The 23,204-nt window shown below is 40.9% G+C and overlaps 1 protein-coding gene across 1 annotated transcript; it reads left to right on the top strand.

The window, feature by feature from the left end:
- Positions 1-1,244: 1,244 nt before the first annotated feature.
- LOC133961234 (unconventional myosin-VIIa) lies at positions 1,245-21,707 on the top strand. The gene is made up of 47 exons (XM_062396295.1): positions 1,245-1,281; positions 1,391-1,492; positions 1,582-1,734; positions 2,271-2,455; positions 3,254-3,375; positions 3,479-3,621; positions 3,712-3,825; positions 3,966-4,119; positions 4,269-4,345; positions 4,436-4,555; positions 5,002-5,141; positions 5,260-5,470; positions 5,548-5,683; positions 5,761-5,930; positions 6,047-6,187; positions 6,287-6,445; positions 6,543-6,635; positions 7,014-7,108; positions 7,193-7,277; positions 7,375-7,593; positions 8,533-8,742; positions 8,829-9,041; positions 9,134-9,289; positions 9,384-9,683; positions 9,777-9,937; positions 10,029-10,155; positions 10,254-10,373; positions 10,505-10,678; positions 11,630-11,857; positions 11,956-12,123; positions 12,243-12,360; positions 13,376-13,502; positions 13,711-13,877; positions 14,087-14,268; positions 14,342-14,463; positions 14,565-14,719; positions 15,756-15,909; positions 16,328-16,483; positions 17,588-17,693; positions 17,792-17,905; positions 18,030-18,117; positions 18,200-18,306; positions 18,607-18,792; positions 20,449-20,565; positions 20,773-20,856; positions 20,941-21,060; positions 21,147-21,707. The coding sequence occupies exons 1-47, from the start codon at positions 1,264-1,266 to the stop codon at positions 21,237-21,239; spliced, it is 6,690 nt and encodes a 2,229-aa protein (XP_062252279.1). The 5' UTR covers positions 1,245-1,263; the 3' UTR covers positions 21,240-21,707.
- The last annotated feature ends 1,497 nt before the right edge of the window (positions 21,708-23,204 follow it).

The raw sequence follows: 23,204 nt of genomic DNA, 5'->3' as shown, positions 1-23,204 counted from the left end.
GCCTGGTTCTGCTCGAGATTTTTTTAAGGAGAATTATTTCTCTCCACACAGTCACTGATGCTTGTTCATTGTTTCTCTATCATATTGTAAGATTTCGACCTCATTTTTTAAAGTGCTTTGAGATAATGTATGTTCTGATTTGGTGCTATACAATTTGAATTGAATGCTTTGACAATATGGATCTTCCTCTTTCTCCTCCTACCTCTTTTCCACCCGCCCACATCGAGCCTTGGTCTGCTCGAGGTTTTTTTAAGGAGAAATATTTCTCTCCACACAGTCACAGATGCTTGTTCATTGTTTCTCTATCATATTGTAAGATTTCGACCTCATTTTTTAAAGTGCTTTGAGATAATGTATGTTGTGATTTGGTGCTATACAATTTGAATTGAATGCTTTGACAATATGGATCTTTTAAGGTCCTGATTTCCTCTACAGGGCGTAGTATGAGCACATCTTTGGAAGGAGCTTCGGCATTTATCTTTACGATCTGCAATTTACAAGATAATTATTTCCCAGTTCAGCAGACCCCATTGATTTACTAATGACGACTGTATTTGTGGATAAGGAAAATCATATTTGAGTTGAGAACATTTCCCTTTAGCGAAAAACCAAATTATTCAATGTTTCAGGAGGATATATAGGAATACTCTTCATTGTAAATGTTTCTCATCCAGTAATTGGATTTGCATTAAAGTGAGTAGACCTTACAATTCTGTAAGACACCACATATTTAACAGTGAGTTAGCAGCAGTCTCTGTCACACTGTTTTTGTCTGTGAGGATTCTAACCATGTGCCTGGAGTCTGGTGCCGAGTGACACTGGGTGGCTCTACCGTTTGTAGGAGCAAAGTCAAAGAGCCATAAAGGGCTGTTTGACAGGAAAGCTCTCTTCTTCCTGCTTCATAGTTACTCAAGGGAAAGCAGCAGCAGGGCACCCACCAAAGAAAAGTATTCCCAGGTAAGAGCTGACAAGGCATAAATATGTTTCCAACTGTGTATCAATCTGTTTCCAAGAAGGTAGCTTATTGCATAATTTATAATATGTGTGTTGCTTTTCAATTGCAGTTTGATAATGAGAATGGACGTAAACTAACTAGTGGAGGTGAAATAAACATTTATCAAGTTGATTGAGAGTAATTGAAGTAATAGACCCATTCAGTTCTCTCGCTGTTATTTGTTCTTTTAATTTGACTATAATTGGGCTTAATCTGAATTATGGTATTAATGCTGTCATTCTCCTGACAGATTTATTCACGTTTCTACGATGGTGCATGTGAGGAAGGTATGAACGAGCATCTCTGTTATAACCGTATATTTATAATTCAATAATCGGATCAGATTGTAATCTCAGGCGCTGCTGCATTACTTTTCAACTTGTTTTCTAAAACCAGGGTGATTTTGTGTGGGTGGACTCTGGTGCTGAGGTGCCGATTGGGGCGGAGGTCAAGGTGTCAGACACTGGACAGCTTGAACTGATCGACGATGAAGGAAAGGTAGAAGTAAAAACATTTTGCCTGTCAGATCCAGGATAATGAGCGTAGGCCGCCGATATAACGTCAACTCTTTGATAACACACGTACAGGAGCACAAGATCAACAAGAAGACAGAGGGAAGCATTCGCCCCATGCACCCCTCCTCTGTGAAGGGTGTGGATGACACGATAAGGCTCGGAGATCTCAACGAGGCGGGGCTCCTCAGGAACCTCCTGGTGCGACACAAGGAAGGCCTCGTCTATGTAGGTTTCACTTCTCTGCATTCCCTCTGAACCACCTAGCTTTATGATGTCCCTGCCCTGCAGTGGATACTTGCCCGTGTCTTCCTGGGCTGTGGCTGGGTTTCTTTTTCAGACTTTGCCCTGTCGTCAATCACAGTGCTGTTTGTCTCCATAGAGACGAATGAGCCTCTGTTGAGTCAGAGCCTCCCAATGTTTCTGTGTCACTGCATCAAAGCTCAACAGTGTGTGTTCAATTAAGAATCAGGTCAGGTTGTTATACAGAAATACTTTTGCTGAATTCTGAGTGCAAACAAGTAATAAGACTGACATTTCTTTGTTTTAAAAGCAGTATTTAATGAAAAAATGTATGTGAAATTCAAAATATCCTATTTATAAAATGTATGTTATGCATTGCTGCCAGGACTAACAAGGGGTCAATGGCCTGATGTTGTGCTTACACCATCAGAACTTGTTTATCCTCATGCGCACAAACAAAACACTCAACCACTTGTCAAATGTGCTACTGTGTGATATTAAATGAGCCTCTCTGTCTAAAGACATATACAGGCTCCATTCTGGTTGCTGTCAACCCCTACCAGCTGCTGCCCATCTACACCACAGAGCATGTGCACATGTACACAGATCGACGGCTGGGTGAACTGCCGCCGCACGTCTTCGCCATCGCTGACAACTGTTTTTTCAACATGCACCGCCACAGAAAGAACCAGTGCTGTGTCATCAGGTCAGACCTTGTCTGCTTACACGCTGCAGGGATGTTCAGAGCCGGCCTCGGTCACCAGATGATTTTATTTACTCAGTGTCAAATATTTGCTTGACTGGAGCCTTTATTCATAGAGGCAGAACTCACTGAGAACAGGATCTCCGATTGTATCACTTTATTTACAAGCAATTCACAAGCAGAAGCTAGATAATGAAAGAGAACAAAGCCAACGGGGCTGGGGGGGGGGTCTTATTTGCTTTCAAAGAGATAGATGACGAGAGTCTGTCAATGTTTAACTGTGAACCTCAGTGATGGAGAGAAAGTTGGAGAATTAAATGAATATCTAGAAGATGATTCTATTTGTGGATGCAAAAATGATGTAATCTTAATTGTTGGGATTTCTCAGATAGTCCTTGGTTGGAAAGTTGTGTAGGTAGCTCTTGAATCACTACTTAAAAAATTAGGGCTTAACAATTTGATTAAGTGTATTAGGTGCTTATGCTTGGGTCTCTGCATACAAGAGATAATACAACAGTATGACTAAAGTCCTTGATGTTAGTATAATTCTGACTTGGAGAAAACCCAAACTTGAGCCTTGTGGAACTCCTTTGTTAACATTGAGAAGTTTAGGTTTCACACCATCACACGCCAAGACACATTCAGATCTATAAAGTAAGCAGTTTATGAATCAGCGAAAAGCAGTCTTGTCATATTTTGGTTTGAGGGTCAGTTTATTGCTTAAATAATAACAAATCCTTTATATAAATTATAATAATATGGAAAGTGATAAAGAAAATAAATAATTGTGTTTTCCATCAGTGGAGAGTCAGGAGCAGGGAAAACTGAGAACACCAAGTTGATGTTGCAGTACCTGGCTGCAGTGAGTGGCCAGCACTCCTGGATTGAGCAGCAGATTCTTGAAGCAAACCCCATCTTGGAAGGTATGAGCAGAACACACACATGAGTCAGTCTCCATAATCCGCTGAATCCTCCCTCTTGATCCAACATCCATTTCACATTACATTCCATCTGTTTTCCTCTTAGCTTTTGGTAATGCCAAAACCGTCCGCAATGATAACTCCAGTCGTTTTGGCAAGTACATCGACATCTACTTCACCAAGGGTGGGGCCATCGAGGGGGCCCGCATTGAGCAGTACCTGCTGGAGAAGTCCAGAGTCTGTCGTCAGGTGGGGAAATCGTTCTGTGGAATATTTACAAGAGCTGTTTTGTACTACAAGCCATTTCTGGTCGTAAAGAACACATGCTTTTATGTGCAGGCACCCGAGGAAAGAAACTACCATATCTTTTACTACATGCTGATGGGCATGTCAACTGAGCAGAAGAAGATTCTTTCCCTTGGGAACGCTTCTGAGTACAAATACCTGACCATGGTACTTCCATTATCTAATGCTGTGACATTAGAAATTTGAATAAGACCCTTTTTTTGTTGATGGATTTTGAAGAGAAATGATTAGAATTCAAATCACAGATTACCGGACTAGATCTTAAAACCATGTGATCCTGTCACCAGGGAAAGTGCACCAGCTGTGAGGGTCGTGATGATATGAAGGAATACGCCCACTTCCGTTCAGCTCTGAAGATCCTGATGTTCACAGAGAACGACTCCTGGGTGATCTACAAGCTTCTGGCTGCCATCCTGCACATGGGCAATGTGGACTTCAAGGGTAAGAACAGCACTTTGGAATGGAATGTGTATGTAGATATTCAATAGCAATACTCTCAGAGGTTTAAATTGATAAAAGAATATATGAATGATGTGTATGAATCGTTGCAAACTTTGGAGATATTTAACACTTTTCTTGGAAAATTTCAGCCACCATAGTAAATAACCTGGAGGCCTGTGACATAGTCACATCATCCCATTTAAGCATGGCAAGCCAACTTTTAGAGGTATGAATACACGTTTGTTTTTTTTGACATAAGAGTAAATAAAAAGAGCAGGGATGACCTTGTATGTCTGTGTATCTCTCTTTACCTCAGGTGGATCCCAAAGCGCTGGAGAGCGGTCTGACTCAGCTCTCCCTCATGACCACCAAGGAGAGTGTGACTAAACATCTGACCTCCGCCCAGGCTTTGGAAGGCAGGGACGCCTTTGTCAAAGTAACAAAGTCACACAAATGAATCATTTGATAAAATAAATAAAAGTGCATTTTAACACACTAAGGCTGTTAGGGTATATTGCTCAGTTCAAAAAATAGAAAACAATACAGTTGGATGGATGAAATAAGGAGAAACATCTAAATTGTTACCACCAACAATGAGGCCTGATGGTGCCAGAGATGAGACCTTGTTACACATGTGGCTTCTCGTATTCAGCCTAAAGTCCTGATCACTGATGCAGGAATGCTTCAGTGGCAACCCCCCCCCCCCCCCCCCCCCCTGTTCACTTCCAATCAGTGCGATCGAGGAGGCGAATACAACATTTGCCTCCACACTTTACTTGTATAAATTATAAACTGTAAGTGTCAAGTTTCATCACATTGCTGTATTTTGATTTGTCTTCTTAATACAAGTCTGCATTGCTGTTCCTTTTAATATTTATCCAGGCTCTTTACGGAAGACTCTTCATTTGGGTCGTGGACAAAATCAACGCTGCCGTATTCAAGTCGCCTGAGGACCCTGATGAGGACAGACTGACAATAGGCTTGCTGGACATCTTCGGCTTTGAGAACTTCAACAAAAACAGGTTAATGATCGCAACAGTTCTCCTGGTATTAAAGCGGCTGATTTCATACACAGGACACTTTTGATCTCCCTCACTCTCTCTTTATTCCGGTGCTGTGGGATTTGTCGAACTGTTGCAGCTTCGAGCAGTTGTGCATCAACTTTGCCAACGAGCAGCTGCAGCAGTTTTTCGTCAAGCACGTTTTCAAGCTGGAGCAGGAAGAGTACACCCGAGAAAACATTGTCTGGAAGCACATTGACTACAGCGACAACCAGTGCACCTTGGACATACTGGCCAACAAACCCATGAACATGCTGGCTCTCATTGATGAAGAAAGCAACTTCCCCAAGGTCTGTCCTCATAGTGCCTTATGTTGCTCTGCTGGGACAGAGCCAACCAGGTTTGAACTCCTCTGCTTCATTTTCAGGGCACAGATGCCACCATGCTCCAAAAAATGAACCAGTTCCACGGGAAAGGGGAAATCTATATTCCCCCCAAGAACAACTATGAGACACAGTTTGGGATCCAGCATTTTGCTGGAGCGGTCTTCTACGATTCAAAAGGTAATTTTAAAGCAATGAAAAGCCATAAATTGTGTCCGAACATCCTCTGTGATCTAATTCTGTTTGTTTTTTCTGAGGTTTTCTTGAGAAAAACCGTGACGCCCTCAGCTTAGACCTGATTCAACTGGTGGAAACCTCCACCAACAAACTCCTCAAGCAGTTGTTTCAGAACGAGCTGTCCTCCAGCGCAACCAAAAGCAGCGTCAACCCAAAGATGATCATCAACACACCCAAGAGCAGCCTCCGCGTCAGTGCAGCCTCTAGCCTCAACTATATCAGTGGGAGAGTAAAAATACTATTTTAGAATCCTTTACACTGTGTGACATTTATGTGTGTGTGTGTGTGTGTGTGTGTGTGTGACAGCAAGCAGCGGATAGCAAGAAACGAGTTCCAACACTCTCCGCCCAGTTCCGGCAGTCTTTGGATTCCCTGATGAAAACGCTGACTGCGTGCCAGCCCTACTTCATACGCTGCATTAAACCCAATGAGTTCAAGCAGCCCATGGTGAGGGAAAGAGGCCCAGGCACCCAACCAAAATAAAACTTGTTAACTTTTAAACAGAAAAAATGAAGGATGAAATTTGGTGTCGCTTCTGTGTCTCAGCTGTTCGACAGAGACCTGTGCATCCGTCAGCTTCGTTACTCTGGCATGATGGAGACCATTAAGATCCGGAAAGCTGGCTACCCTGTACGCTACAGCTTCGACGAGTTCCTGGATCGATACCGTGTCCTTCTGAACATGTCAGTCTGTGATCCCAAAACAGTGAGTGAGAGGTTTCAATATGATAATTTCCACCATACAACGTGTCTCATCTTCTTTAGCTCTGTTTGTACGACAACTGTTTGTTTCATTCTAACAGGAACGCAAAGAGAAATGCTGTGAAAGCATCTGTGAAAGTGTGCTCACTGGGAACGGCGACTGGAAGACGGGCAAGACAAAGATATTCCTGAAGGTGGAGCCTTTTGACGTCCTACTTGTTGGTCATGCATGGAGGAATGATTATCAAAATAAACTGCGGAACTTATTGGAGCAAGTTTGTAATCCATCCATCTGACTTTATGTATGCTGTGTAAAGTTCCCTCTTTACTCACTCATTTCAAATAACCCAATATCAAAACCTTTATTTAAATACATTTTTAGTTAGCAAATTCAAGTAAAAGAAACTAAGCCTCCAATTTTTAAAAATAGTATATTCAGCTTAGTTCATTTCTTTACATAATCTACATGCTCCTATCCGCCTAATTCGTACAATAGGTTTTGATAGGTACTGTATGTGCATTTTTTGGTTTGACAAAATTCTAAAAAAGTCCCTTCTACTGTTTTCTCTCAGGACATCCATGACACAATGCTTGAGGTGGAGCGCATGAATAAACTCAACGAAAAAGCTCTTTTGATCCAGAAGGTCCTGAGAGGCTTCAAATACAGGTGTGACACAGGAGAATCTTTGAAATGTGCTTTCTGTTGGTGTGATCTGCGACTTCATGTCTGTGCGTTTCATGTCTTTTATAGGAGAGAGTTTCTGAGGAAAAAGAAAAGCGCTCTTGTCATTCAAAAATACTGGCGAGGACACCAAGGGAGAAAATTGTACAAAGTGGTTAGTCACCGTTTAATATATCAGTATTTATCAAAGTGAAAGTACAGTATATGTCTGGCCTGATAAAAAATACCTCATTAACATCTATTAAATCCAGGTCCAGCTTGGCTTTGCGAGGCTGCAGGCGCAGGTTCGCTCTCGCCAACTCCACTTACAATATAAGAGGAAGCGGGAGGCAGCCATCGTGCTGCAGACCCGAACCAGGGGCTTCCTGGCCAGGAAGGAACGGAAGCGTAAGACAGAAGCTGTGATCCTCCTGCAGGCTTACACCAGAGGTGCGCTGGCAAGAAAAGCTCTGAGGAAGATGAAAAGAGACGTAAGTTCAATTTGAAAAGCTATTGAATATTTTTTGTCTTGTTCACAAAGAGAAGGATCATAGAGGATCATGTTGCTCCTTGTGTTGTCTGATAAACGTGACCATTCATGTTGCAGATGTCCATTTTCTTCAGCTACTGTTTATCCATTTATTTTATTTTCTTATTGATCTACTTTTAGCAAACAGTTTCACCGAGCACAACCATTAATCATTATTTCAACTATTTCTGTTTGCTATTTTAACTCTTTCATCTGTTACCTTTTTTTAATGCTTAACTGTTATTATATCCATCCACATTATGTTAAATCTCTTTATTTCTTTACTCAATAATTCCAGCCTCTTACTTCACCTGTTCATCCTTCAAAGTAGGTCGTTATTTCGACCTTTGAGCTTTTGACCTTTGGCTGACTTCTACCTCACCAGCTAATTTTATTTCATCTGAAATGTCTAAGCAACTATAAATTCTATTTTGATGTTATTCTCCTTCTAGACAAAAACAACTTAATTTAGTTTCAATCACATCATCATTATCTTCAGTAAGGAGGTTATCATTCCACCCTTGGCAGTTTGTTTGTTGTTGAGGAGTTTGTAAACAGGAAAATGCAAAAAAACACACAACAACCCCTGAACAGATTTCCTTGAAACTCGGTGGAAGGATGGCCCCTTCAATTTTGTGAACCAGGACCTTTTCCCCCCATTTTTCCTCAATTTGGGACACAGAGCATTTTCACCATTTTACAAGGGAATAATTAATGGATCTGGTATATATAGAGGACTGATATATTTGATTGTGTGCAATTTGATGCGACTCGATTGAATTTAAGGTGACTGTTGAGCCTTTCTAGTTTCCATTTTTTATAATAATTTTATAACTAAACAAAATTTTTCAGTTTTGCAGTTGTGATTGACTTTAGTTTCCCTCTGTGTTTGATCCTTCAGATGCACCTCTCTGCTAAAGAGAAGGAAGAAGAGCGCCAGATGATTTTGCAGAGACAGAGACACTTGGACGAAGTTCTGAGGCAGAAGAAAGCGATGGAGGAAAAGGCTCACTCGGATTCCATCACAGATCAGGAGATGGTAGACGACATCTTTGGATTCCTTCCCGCTATTATTGGAGGACAAGAAGGACAAGCACCTGTAGGATTTGAGGTTTGGGAACTTAATGTTCTATCAAATTTTTGCACATGTTATATTCTCTGTGGACAGTCAGTCACTGGATATGTATCTATTTTCAGAACTTTGAGGGGAAAAGAATGCTCAGCGAGGAGATAGATATTGACGACCTCCCCATGGAGGAGGATCCTCCCACTGAAGACTACAATGACCTGAATGAGTACACCTTCTCCAAATTTGCCTCTATAAACTTCCAGGGTGCAGCCACCCACACTCACATCCGCCAGAGGCTTCGGCAGCCCCTGCTCTACCACGAGGATGAAGGAGACGTTCTGGTGCTTTTCTTACACCACTTCAGTTAATTTTGGTGGATTTGGTCTCATTATTTCATTAGAATACAGTGGAATTTCTTTTGTGCTCTCACCAGGCTTCATTGACAGTGTGGTGGATCATTATGAGGTTCATGGGAGACCTTCCTGAGCCCAAAAAGATCCAGGGAGCCTCCACACAGGAACGTCTTCTGCCGCAGGACCTGATATCCAGGAATAACAGACGTCTCAGCCACATGGTGGGCCTGGACCAGGTAAATATCCTCACAAAGCCAAGGTTATAAAACATTTTTAAATATTGCTATTTCAAAATAGATATAAAATGTATGTCTTTTCTGTGTGTTTTAGAGGGTGCTAAGAAATAAAAAAGAAGTTAACCCCTCCACAATCCCAGAGGAGCCAACACAGAACAGAAAGAGCTCAATTTTCGTCGACCTACTGACAAGAAACCGGAAAGCTTCTGCTCTGCCCAGTGAGACAGCTCCCAACCCAAAGGTGTACACCGTACCAGAGAGAAGCCCACACGCAAGGAAGGGGTCCACTTTCACCGACCTACTCTCCAGAAACAGAAAGCCATCCACTGTTCCAGAAAGTGGAATCAAAAAACCCACTGCAAATCTCCGGAAACCCTCGATGATAATGGAAGAGGTGAGGAGGCCTCAAGATAGGTGAAGTTTATCTTGAGGATATCAGTCCTCTTTTTTATTTCATGGATTACAATTGCAAGTTCTTTCCTCACAGTCAGAAGATCTGACCGAAGTGCCCAAGCCTCCCACACTGCAGACGGTGAGGGAGGACAGTGATGACATGGACGGAGAAGGACCCACCCTGGACCGCCCGCTGACTTCACTAGAAAAACTCCACATTATTGTGGGATATGCTATTGTCCGACGTGACCTCAGGTTGAAGAAGCTCCGTTGAAACACCATATATGTCTAAGTATGGTTGAAAATATTCTAGAGTAATACAATATTTGTCATGTTGTCTGTCCAGGGATGAGATTTACTGTCAGATCTGCAAGCAGCTTCAGGATAACAACAATCGCAACAGCTACTTCCGTGGTTGGATCCTTTTGTCCCTCTGTCTGGGCATTTTCCCTCCAAGTGTCAGTTTTATAAGGGTAAGTACGACGTTAGTATTTGCTACTTCAATCTCATTAACAGTGTTCCGCATGCTGTGATGTGTCGCTTTTTTCCTTTTTATGTCTCCTCTTGGCAGTACTTGCAAAGTTTCATCTGTTCCGCTCCTGAAGGCTACGCTTCCTACTGTGCTGAAAGGCTGCGTCGCACAGTAATGAATGGAGTGCGAGGGGAGCCCCCGGCTTGGCTGGAGCTGCAGGTACTGAGGCTCACACACTGTTCTCGCAGATATTTAAAGGATCCGGTCACACACAAATAAAAGAGAAGGCGTATTTTCTCAAATAGAATCATGCCAGTAAAAAAGAAGGTCATTTCTCTGTACTATGACAGGCCACCAAGACAAAGAGGCCCATGGTTGTGTCGGTGAACCTACTGGATGGACGTTCAATCAATGTGCCTGTTGACTCAGCATCTACCTCCAAAGAGATCTGTCAAGCCCTCTCCAACAAAGTCAAACTCAAAGACACCTTTGGCTTTTCTCTCTACGTGGCTCTGTATGAAAAGGTATGCAGCCACATCTACGTTTCTGTTGTGTGATGAGTGGACGAAGCTGTTTTCTTTAGAACAATCGCATTCAAATTCTTTTCCTTTGAGATGGGGAAACTCATTGTGCCCTCTGCGGGCACCGCGCCAAACTTTCAAAAGAGTCTGTCAGCCACACAGTCCGAGTAGCAATAGAGCCCACATATAAACATGCTATAAATGTGAAATATATATATTTACTTTTAAAACCTTAACCTCGGACAGAGCCAGGCTAGCTGTTTCCACCTTTTCGACTGTTTATGATGAGCAAAAAAAAAATGTCTTCACTCCCACCCTCTCCCATTGGCCACCTCATCAAAGTTACACCACCAAACCACATGAAAGTGCACTGCTATACAATTGCTAGAAGCTGAGTATCGTCTTTGCTTCAGTGCTGTTCGTGTCTCCAACTCAGAGAATGAGAGCACAGGCAGGTCGGTTACAGAAAAACATTTCCCCCGGTCCGAAAAAATGATAGGTCGTAGGTTTTGACTGTCCTGTCAGGACCACAATTACTTTTTTCCTTTTTCCTCAGAGGACCATTTATTGATGGTTATCGGAATGTGAAGAGGATTTCATAAAATAAGATTTACCAACCCTAAGTTACATATTAATTTTGACCTATTGTATTTTGTCATTTGTTTCTATCTGATACCTGTAGTAGAGACAGGAGAAGAGTAGAACAGACAACAAAGGATATGTTAGATTGATTGGTCTTTAAAGACGATAATTAGGCTTTTCAAATATGCAATTTGCAAATGTTTAGCAATATTTTAGTGTTGGTTTAATTTTTCTTTTTATTGATCATCTACAAAATGTGACATGAAATTAGATGTTTTTACACCCAGAGCAAACTGTCGAAACTGAAATGGTAGAGTGACTGTTGATGGTTTATCCAGTTGTCAGTTGTCAAAACGTTGACCTGTGTCTTAGGTGTGGGCTCTGGGTGGCGGTCGAGAGCATGTGATGGATGCGATCTCCCAGTGTGAGCAGGAAGTGAAGCGGAGAGGAGGACAGGAGCAGCACGCCCCCTGGCGTCTCTTCTTCCGCAAGGAGATCTTCAGCCCCTGGCACAACAGTGAAGAGGACAAGATCAGCACAGAGCTCATCTATAAGCAGATCATCCATGGTCTGAAGTGTGGAGAGTACCAGAGTGAAAAGGTTAAGTTGTGTCAAATGGCTAGGAGAGTCCTGCAACATTCCTGCCGCAGACCTGTATAAATCAAACACATTTTCTCCCCACATTTGACTTCACACAGGAAGATGATGTCGTTCAGCTCGCTGCAAAACATTTGTACATCCAACACGGCTCAGAGAGCTCTCTAGAAAATGTAAAACAAGCTGTTCAGGACAGCATCAACACCTCTCTGCTGGAGGCCAAGTCAGAGGCCAAGTGGGTGCAGATAGTCAGCGACGCTCATGCTGAGGTTAGTAACATCACATATGAGTCCAAGGAGAATTAACTCATCCTTATACATGATTACAATACAGAAAGCCTCAACAAGGTCTTGACTAGATGCTGTCTGTTTTTATTCAACCACACAAGGCTCCGTATCTGAGTTCAAAACAAAAGAAAGACTCCGTGAAGGCAGAGATGGTCAGCTACGCCCAGAAGAAGTGGCCCATGTTCTTCTCCAGGTTCTTTGAAGTTGTCAAACTGTCAGGTGGGTTTCTGTTACTGTAGCTTTTCTTTGGTCGTGTATGTTAACAATGTATAGTTGTCATGTCCTTAATTGAATCTCAAACAGAATGGTTAATTTGTGAAAATAACGCGGTTAACATGAGTAATATGAAAAGAAAACATGACTGGCTTGCAGAAATACAGTAGTAAATGGAGGTGAACAGACATTTCTCTACTTTCCTCAGGAATAAAGATACAAACACTTTAAATGGCCAATGAAGCTGGTTTTTAACTATTTGAGCAATTAGCTGTTGCTGCTTCTGTATCTTTGTCAGACTGGAATATACGAGGCAATTTTTTTTAGATGTACCATAACAATGGGGTTAAATCCAAGACAATGATTTGGAGATAAGAGGGAAAGAAACACTTCTTCCGTCTCTTTGACAAACATCCAAACTGCTTCATAAGGGTCTGAGTCATGTATTTTCCTTAAGATCAACATTACAGTAAAGTGTATGTTATTGCTGTTTGTAATTTTCTCACAGACAACATGTAGGGATGAAAGTAAATACAGGCTGTTTACCCTACAAACATATTTGATGGATTATCCTATAGAATAACATTTATCTCATTATATTTTTCTTTGACAAATGATTAACAAAAAGTATTTATTAGCAATTTTGATGAGTGAAAAAAGAGAAACCCTAACCCTTCCTTGTGTGTTTTGCGGCATTGTAAGTTGTGTATCTTTGAGCTTTGAACTGTTGGTTGGACCAAAGAAACCCCTTTCATTAATCTCTCTGGTCTGCAGCAGCTTGTCATGGACATATTTCAATATGTTTGAGTTTTTATAGACTAACCAATACATCAAGAAAATAACAAATAGAGTGTGAATCAAAACATTTTTTAGTTGCAGTCATAAGGGGCAAGGTCCTTTCTTGTGGTTTGATGATAAGGCCTCATTACTGTACACGTCAATGCTAAACTCTGATAAGGAACATACTGTATCTCTTATCTCCTAATATATCTCCATTGCTAATGTATGTGGCTGTATCAAGGTCCTGCACTGCCTAAGAGCAAGTTCATAGTGGCCATAAACTGGACTGGTATCACTTTCCTGGATGAGAGAGAGAGGAGGCTGCTGGAGCTCTCTTTCCCTGAAGTGACTGGAGTCAATTCTACAAGGTAGAGACAGCATTGTATTGGTGTATTTTATATTAGGATAGTTGGAAGCAAAAGCAAATAACACATGATGACAACTAGCCAACTATAACAAACTTACTATAATTAAAAAGAAAACACAAATAAAACCAAATATATATCCATAAAAATACTGGTCCCATATTTACCACTCAACTTGCTTTAATCCTTTGTTTTTGCTGTGATTACTCAGGGAGGGTAAAACGTCTGGCCAGTCCATGTGTCTGCTGACACTGAAAGGAGACTTCACTCTGAGCGGATCTGCAGCTGAGGACATGACCGAGCTGGTAACCATGTTCCTCAGCGGCCTGACAGAGCGATCCCAGTACGCTGTGGCTCTGAAGGACGTCGACAGACAAGGTCAGAGAGCGCAGGAGCACTTGATAATGAGAGAATACAGAAGCACACATACAAACCTGTGCCTGAAATATGACCAACCTGGGAGGCCAAATAAAACAGTTTGTTGGAGCATCAACTGGTGTGCGGATATCTCTCATCAGCAGTTGATCCCACCGCACTGGTTACATTGAAGAATTGCTGACTGGCTGATTTCTTATGTTCCTCTCCAGATGACCCCACATTCCTCAGCTTTAAGAAAGGAGACCTCATTTTGATAATCAAAGATGATGAGTATTCTCATCAGGGCGGCTGGATAAAGGGACAAATTGAGAAGACAAAAAAAAAAGGAGCCATCCCCACTGAGGCCATCTTAATTCTACCAACGCTCAGCAAACCCACCAACGAGGTCATGGTACGGAGATGTCAATGATGAGTTATTGTGCGTCAGTGCTGTATAGTGTATTACATGTGGTGCTTTATTTCAGAGACTCCTCAGTCTATCCCCTAACCAGAGGAAGGACATCATACAGACAAAGAGTAAAGAAACAGGAACATTGGAGAGAGTGGCTCCTGCTACACTGAAGGAATTCTCGCTCCAGCACTTCAGGTATCTGGAAATAACCACTACCTTACTACACATTGACAATGAAATGTTGACTTAACGAAACTGAATGCAGGAATCTGTGTATTGTTTCCTTCATCTTGCAGGCAGCCCACTAAGGATGTTAACCGCCAGGTGATCTCCAGGAATGCTGCTCCTGAGAGGCTGTGGGCAAACTCCAGAGAGCCAATCAGACAGCCTCTCCTCATGAAGCTGGTGGGCAACCCGGAGCTGAGCCACAAAGCCTCTCTGGCTTTCACTGATATCCTCATAACCATTTCTCAACGTTTTTTAGACCAGTGCAAATTTTTGGAAGAAGTTCAAACCATGAATTTCCTGTTTCACCATTGTCAGCTTTTAGATTCAATAGATGGAGCAAATATTTATCAAGAAATGTGTTGTCGGGCCGGAAGTTAGGTGAATGTTCCAGTGGGAGCTCAAAATTAATGTTAAAGTATGTTTTTACCTGCATTTGTTCCAAGGCTGTGGTATAGATCTACTGAGCCCTCAGAGAGGTGACCCCATTCTTTAACATTTGAAATGACCTTGAATCCTTGCCTAACCCAAGCAAAGAGCAGATACTCGGCTGCTTAGTCAGGCCTTCAAAGAATCTACGTTGCTGCTGTGGTTCAGGAGATAGAAAAAACACTACAGGTGCAGTCCAGTTTGCAGGGTCATCAGGTGGACCATTACCTCTGTCTGGTTTACTGTGATGTTCCAGAACAAACTTTGCGTGCACCAATGACTGTAGCCTATGTAATGATAGACAACGTATCTCCACTTCCTCCTCCACCTATCCAGTAATGAAGCTAAAATAACCTGGGTATAAATGGCACCATCTACAGCATTTGGAGCTACAGGCTCTGCAGTAGCGGGCATGGTAGCGAGCTCCTGCAGGAACACATGCTTGACTAACCACAATCTAATGTCAGCTGTTAACCATGGGCTATTGGGTAGCATCAAATACCAAACTTATCAGAAATACCATACAGCAGTTTGATGAGAGCATCAGTTTGGTCACTGTTCCATCAGCTAACATGGAGGAGGTGAGATTTGTGACACTACATCGCCACCAGTTCATGTTGTCCATCTTTATATATAGACAATGGTCTGCACCCATACTCTCACCACAGCCTTCTGCAGCACGCCATCCCTCTGTGGTTGACCCAAGTCTTTGACACGTGACACCAGTATGAGCGAAAGGCCACTGCATCACCAGCTAACCACATCAGCCTGAGCTTTTACTTTGTTTAGGTCTATCAGACCAGGATGCTTGTTCCTCCTTGACCATTGTGTACCGATCCTGAAATATATGGGAGATTACCCGACCAAGCAGTTGGTCAGTCCTCTCGAGCTCACCGACCAGATCTTTGGCCCAGCCACTCAAAATGAGCTGCTCAGGGACGAGATCTACTGCCAGACAATGAAGCAGATGACCAGCAATAACAACCGGTATGTGTCTCAGGTTCACTACTGTCCTGGACAAAAGGAAAGATTTAAGATACCTGTAAGATATAAGGAGCTCTGTATATTCATTCAAATACTCGGTGAGACATTTGAAGATGCCTACTTGGAATCAGCAAAACTACCACAATTGCTTGAAATATTTGAAAGGTATCGGATAAGAAAATAGAAAATATCTCATGGATTAACGTATAACGAAGAATATTGCTAGATGCAGCACAAGCAAGACTTTAAGTCAAGTCCAAACATGAACAACTGTTTCCCTCATGTGTTTTTCCTTATTTAGGCAATACGTGGTACAAACTCATTCTACTCAAAAGTGAAATGAAACCAACCTCCATTTCATGTCATGCTTCATTTTGTCTTACGCAATTTTTTTTTACTTGTTGCCTCGACCGTCACCCAGTTCCAGTGTGGAGCATGGCTGGCAGCTGCTGTGGCTCTGCTGTGGCCTCTTTCCTCCCAGCCAGTCTCTTCTGAAGCACACTCAGCGCTTTCTGGAGACACGCCGCAGAGAGCCACTGGCCTCTGACTGTCTTCAGCGGCTGCAGAGCTCACTGAGGTTAGACCAACAAACCGTGTTATACAACACACTGTGTTTCTATGTGTTTCAACAAGTGTGCATTGAAAAGTGTGTGTTAAGAAAGCTCCTCCCTTATGTTTCTAATAACAATTGAAGGGAGTGTACACAGAGCGGCAGGAAAAGGGAGATTGTGTTTTCACCCCTGTCCATTTGTCTGGTGGCTTTGTTTGTTTGTTGGTACACACTTTCATTGTGATATGGGGCTTATTTCAACATTTTATTTGACCTTTCCGTATCTTTCAAGCCGCAGTGTCTTGCCGAAGTCGGTTTTTGCAGAGAGGAAACGCAGACCCAGAACTTGCAGCATAACAGAATTTATTACACAGAAGTTTCACAGGTCAGACGGGCTCCATGGTATGCCCGGAGAAATCACAAAGGCCCGATAGTGAAAATCTTCTTTGCCTCTGCAAGGCAAGACCTTTTAAAGAGGAGGTTCCAACAGAACTATAGATAAAATGACGTAGCACATAGGGTCTATGCCTAAATGTGGACATGTTTTTAGTAACTTAAGTTGAAGTCACCAGCTAGATCTTCGCCCTCCCTTAGCAGGCCAGATACTATCCCATAGGTCAAAGATCATTCCAAGGAGGGGGAGAAATAACCCAAACATATGACTTAGCACTTACAATCCCTGAGAACTTCAGAATCAAGTAGCCTAAGATGGTAGCATGCCATCATTGTATATACCCATGTTAGAAAGTTTAATTAGCTAAATTTACGACAACCTCTCAGAGAATAATTAGTGAATCTTGATGAAAAGATTAGGCATATATAGGGAAAGATATTTATGGGCGTGTGAAATTTGGTGCAGTGAATGTAAATGTGGTTTCATAATGGAACTGTTTGACCTTGGTGGAGGTATATGCTTTACTAATTGACATCACTTATCCTTCAAATAGGATTTCAAATCTTTTGCCCAAGGATGATCGTGCAAAGTGTCCTACTTAAATATCTTTTTTGTGAGTCACTGATCAAACATCTTCAATGGTCTATTCCAAAGCCCAAGCATTTGATATTTGTGTATGATGATTGATGATGAAGTCAAGACAAATATGTGACGTGGTAGCTGCTGTCATTGTGTAGGATGGAGCCCAGGAAGCTTCCACCACACCAGGTGGAGGTAGACGCCATCCAACAGAACAGGACCCAGATTGGCCACAAAATCCACTTCCCCAATGACACAGAAGAGGTAAGAATAGGGATTTGGACACATTTGAAAAAATAAATTTAAATAATTTTTAAATATATATGACATCTTGATTTTTTTTCTTGTTAATGTTGTCTCAGGTATTCGAGGTCTCAACCAACACCAGGATCAAGGATCTAATTCAGAACATAACGAAAAAGCTCAATCTGGCCTCATCAGACGGATTCAGTATATTTGTCAAAACACATGACAAGGTGCACTTGACATGTTTCAACCTTACACATCATATTTTATTGTAGAGTTCATATATTGTTTACATTTATAGTTTCTTCCATGGCTTTCCAGAACACTGGTTTTACAAATGTGTCTTTATTTCAGGTCCTCAGCTTGAATGAGGCAGACTACTTCTTTGATAGTTTGAGACAAATCACTGACTGGTCCAAAAAAGTCAAGAGGATCCAGGACGGTAATAAAAAGTCATGTGAACTGTGTGACTGTTGGACATGTGATGGTTCACCATAATGACTTTTTGTGTATGTGTTCTGTAGGTGGGCCAGTCAACATATCCTACGTTGTGTTTTTCATGAGGAAGTTGTGGTTCAATGTGATCCCTGGCAGAGACGCGGAGGGAGATCTTATCTTCCATTTCCCTCAGGTGCATTTGAATGCTGTAGCTCTCACACCATCACATTTTCCAGGCTGATTTGTTTTTCCATATAATATGAAAGTCATATCTGTCTGTGAACACAATGCTGCCTGATGAGATACAGCAGTATCCAAATGAGGCAATATGGAGACGGGGATCTATAAACAGGCTGTAAACTAAAAATGTTTTCCCACTGACGAATTTGATAAATACACAAGTAGAAAACCTGGATTAATGGCCAAACTTGGCCCCTAATCTCTCAACAATCCCTGAATTTAAATGCTGTGAAATGTTCTTTCTATCTTGTAGGAGCTACCAAAATACCTGAGAGGCTATCATGTCTGCACCAAAGATGAAATGATCAATATTGCAGCTTTGCTCTTCAGGGTAAAGGTCAACAATGACAAGAGCCAGATTGTCATGATTCCCAAGGTGCTGAAGGAGCTTGTTCCTGCTGACCAACTGAAGGCCATGTCTGAAAATGAGTGGAAGAAGGTATGATGAGCTTTCTTGTTGTCAGAATGTGGTACACATTTATTGAATTTAGCATGTTAATTACCTAGACTGGGCATTTCTTGTCTTGGTTTTCTACTTTGTACTTCAAAAGGTGACATCATGTAGCAGCCAGTTTATTCTCAGTTCAACATGAGAGGATGAGATTCTTTGTCTTTGCATCATGTCTTTGCCGGCTTTGGGGTAAAAATCGATCTGCTTTAACTTGCGTTAAATACAAATTGTGAGTATATTTATTTTGAGATATTAAGAGAAAAAGTCTGATAAGTCAAGCAAACAATTATAAATTAATTATGTTGTTGCTGATCATCATTGTCTTTCATAAAATAATGAAAGAAGTAGAGGTTGTATCCTAAAAATGTAAAAAAAAAACAACAGGGGAACAGCCAGGTTGCTGCAGCCAGTTCTGGTGAGCTAACATTAGCTCATAGCTAACCTACAAGATAACCTAGCCTTCTAAGCTAATGTTAAATTTGTCTCCTTTTTTGTGTTTTCTCTTCACAACCCTTTCAAGGCATCAATATTCAATATTCACGATGTTGACTGTCATCAGCACTATAACAGTATTTGATTTTAAGCCAAAAGGGTTTCAAAAGAGGGCTTGGTTGTTCTGGTGACGGTTCATCTATGAATGTGTGTTGCTGCCTCAGCTGCCCAAAGGAGAAGATTTATTTAAGCTCATGTTAACTCAAAGTCAGGATGAGGACTGAAACAATTGCAACAAGTTCTTATGTGTGTAAAGAAAATGTATCAGTTGGCAAGATGTGATGCCCCGTGGGATCATGGGAGTTTTTATCTTCACCACCATTTCCTGTTTTGTAATCCTCTTGGGTCACTTGGTTCCCCTGTGCATTTGCACCTTACTGGGAGACAGCACACACAGCAAACGGCAATAAATAATTGCATTTCATTATGAATGACCAATACAAATGGTGGAAAGACTGAAGAGCGTTTTTTTTCCTCTCTAATGCAATTAAAAGGCAACCAAACTGAAATATCTTGTTAGCGTGAATAGCGTAAGGGATTTCACTGTGTTATGGTAATTGTTGGAAATATTTTGGTTAATGTAAGAGCAAAAATCAACAAAATATATACTGCAGGTCTGATCGTATCGTATTGAAGAATTTATACATATTATATCTTTAAGATGTAATACACTCTTTGTTTAAACTCTTTTTTAATCTCTTTAAAATAGTCATTTAAGCTTTTGAGCAGGATTTAAGTTGCCACTTTGCCTTAATCAAAGGTCAAGCAGTATCAGAAACTCTGTTCCTCATTCTTTGGAAAAATCAGAACCAGTGAGCTTTTTTCAACACATCTATTTACATTGCAATCCCTTGGATGCCTTGAGGGAGAGATGATTTTAGATACACACACAATAAATGTCAGTATGATGAAGATTTAATGGTTTCATGAAATTCGTGGAAAGCAATAAGAAAGACTTTTAACCTTTAAATAGCTCATGTGAACATAAATTAACCTTCATGCCATTACTGTGATCTCCAGCTCACTGAGAAAATGGCCTGAGGGCTGAGGGGGTGAAAGCAAATTATTAACCTGATTAGAATCAGCGCAACCACTTTTACCAAACAAGAGGTGTAGGTCAATCTGTGATATTTGGATTTTCTACATTTTCAGAGTATTGTCGCTCGGTATAACAAACACGCTGGTATGACTGTTGAAGAAGCCAGGGTGGCATTTCTCAAAGCAGTTTGCCGCTGGCCGACGTTCGGCTGTGCATTTTTTGAAGTCAAGGTAAGAGCTGCTGTGAATGCAGCACAGATGGTGCTTTATCTTGTTACCTACAGTCCAATTGGTAATTTGTCTGAAACTTAAAGCCTCTGTCATCATGGTACGCTTATTGCTTATATATATATATATATATATATATATACACAGTGATCGGTTTAAGTTACAGAGAGACGGAACATTTTCTTATTGGCTTTTCTAATCTCTTTTCAGCAAACATCAGACCCAAACTTCCCAGATATTGTGCGAATTGCTATCAGCAAGCAAGGACTTACAATCATCCACCCTAAAACCAAGGTTAAAAAAGTCATGCGAAGAAAGTCTCAGTATAACACTTATCTTGTCATTTCTCACCATTAACTATTCTTTTATTTTGTTAAGGACGTTTTGGCAAATCACCCATTCAACTGCATAGCTAACTGGTGCAGTGGAAGCACCTACTTCCACATGACTATTGGCAGTTTGGTCAAGGGAAGCAAATTCCTGTGTGAAACGTCTCTGGTAAGATCTGTCATGTGGACATGTGGTAAACTTGACCGAGGTTAGAGTTAAGTTAAATTAATAACATCTTTGTCCTGTTTCCACAGGGTTACAAGATGGATGATCTTATAACCTCCTACGTCAACTTGTACCTCAGAGAGAGGAGGGCAGGGCAAACCAGGAACCGCTTCAACATTTGAGTCAGCAGCATGAGTGTGATGCAACTCTGTAACTGAAGATGAGAAGCACCACACATGTTGTTCAAACACACACATTATGAGGCAGAGCAGTTAAGTTTTGAAAGTGCAATCAGCTTTGTGTTTCTGCTCTGTGAGAAAAGAAGACATTGATCTATTATCTAAAACAAAGTGGCTGTAGATTTCTCACTTTTTATTTAAAGCTAAAGTTTCTTTATAATATGCTCTGTTCAAATAAAATAATCTGAAGCTAAGACTTCTTATTGAAGGCAATACTGTGTACACATTTGCTAATGAGCCTCTGCAACATGGAGATAACTTAGTGTTTCATGCTGTTTCACAGACCAAACAATTTAATTTTTGCATTATTAATAAGTAATTACAACCTAGATTTAATACATGTAGGTTTTCTACATGTATATTTCCATCATAAAGTCCATTAATCTAATAAAATATGCTTTTGAAACACCAGTGCATGCTTTGATACTCTTTTATATGATCTGATTAAGTGACTCTGGTAGAAAAGCCCAATTTCTATTCTCATTTCAGCTGGAAAATACTATTTTCATCCAAACCTGGTCAACATAAATTTCACAAAGATGTCAAAGATGTCAAAGATGTTTATGTGCAGCAAGAAAGTTCTATGTTCCCCTGTTCACCCAGGAGCCTTTCAGTGAGGAGTTTACATGTGCTTCCTGTGTCTGTGTGGGTTTCCTCCCGGTACTTCCTCTTCCTCCCACAGAGCAAAGACATGCATCTTAGGTTAATTGACAACTCTTAATTACCCGTAGGTGTGAGTTTGAGTGTGAATGGTTGTTTGTGTCTGTATATAAGCCTACAGGTGGATGCTGGGGAGATGGAGGGACTGAAGCAACTGACACAGCTTCAGGGGCAAGCAAAGGGAGGGACATTCGCTCAGCTTAAATAGATCTTTCGTAAACAATTATACAAACAAATTATAAAAGCAATTATAATTTGTTAAGGAATCCTCATATACAATTAATATATATTGCTTTAAACTGTAAATCAAACCCCAAAAAAGACACACACATTTTTACACCACTATTAACAGAATTTTCGTCTCATTTTAATCTGTCTGCCTTTAAAATTTTAAAGGTGCCCTGTGGAATTTGTTGTGTTTTACATTCAGCATTTCTCACTGAAAATTCACACACACCAAAACCAGACAATGCATGGACAATGTACACATCGAAACAGGTGAAGAACAATTCCAATGCTGGTTCTGAACTGTCTACTTACAATCTTAAAACTTAAAATCAAGTCAGATGTTAATAGTGTACCAGGTTGAAACCGGCTCTACTTTGTCACTAATTTCAGGTTTCTTATTTCATCTTTACTATTTTATCCACTTTTCACTCATTCTTTGGTTACTAGGGGAAAATAATAAAATTATTAAACTTGTTTAAAGCCCAACGGATCTATTGTGTGATTGTCATCTATTGTTTGTACAAGTCACATATGTTGTATAATGATTAGGTTAACTTAAAACATTCTCACCCTGGAACATGGTCACAGTCATAGCTCTGATTCAAAGAGGGACCCACTGTTCAAAACATTGCTCCATAGCACTGATGTAGTCAAAAACTCTTTATTGTACCTTTGAATAAGTTATCTGTAAATATCTACATATCTGTAAATTTTGCATTAGTATGAGTATACATTCAGGGAGAAAATAATGTTAAGAAACACATTTTTCTGTGTGAAAATATCAAATAAGAGTTCCCCACTCTAAGTCTGTCGGGGAGTTAAACTGTCAAAAATGTTGTGCGCTGCTTATTTTCTATTAGGGTTTCTGCAGCGAACAGAAACACTCTCTGTTTTGTTTGAACCTTCACAGCAGTAAGAAGAATGATATATTTATGATAGTACTAACTTACACGAGGCAATGTTTTTGCTTCAGGGTAACAAGACACAAAGCAGACAGAGCTGAGAAGACGAACAAAAGAG

Source organism: Platichthys flesus, chromosome 9 (genome assembly GCF_949316205.1).
Source record: "Platichthys flesus chromosome 9, fPlaFle2.1, whole genome shotgun sequence".
In the NCBI taxonomy this organism is placed as follows: domain Eukaryota; kingdom Metazoa; phylum Chordata; class Actinopteri; order Pleuronectiformes; family Pleuronectidae; genus Platichthys; species Platichthys flesus.
Note: the sequence above shows the minus strand (reverse complement) of the source record. Positions and strands in the feature narration are given on the sequence as shown.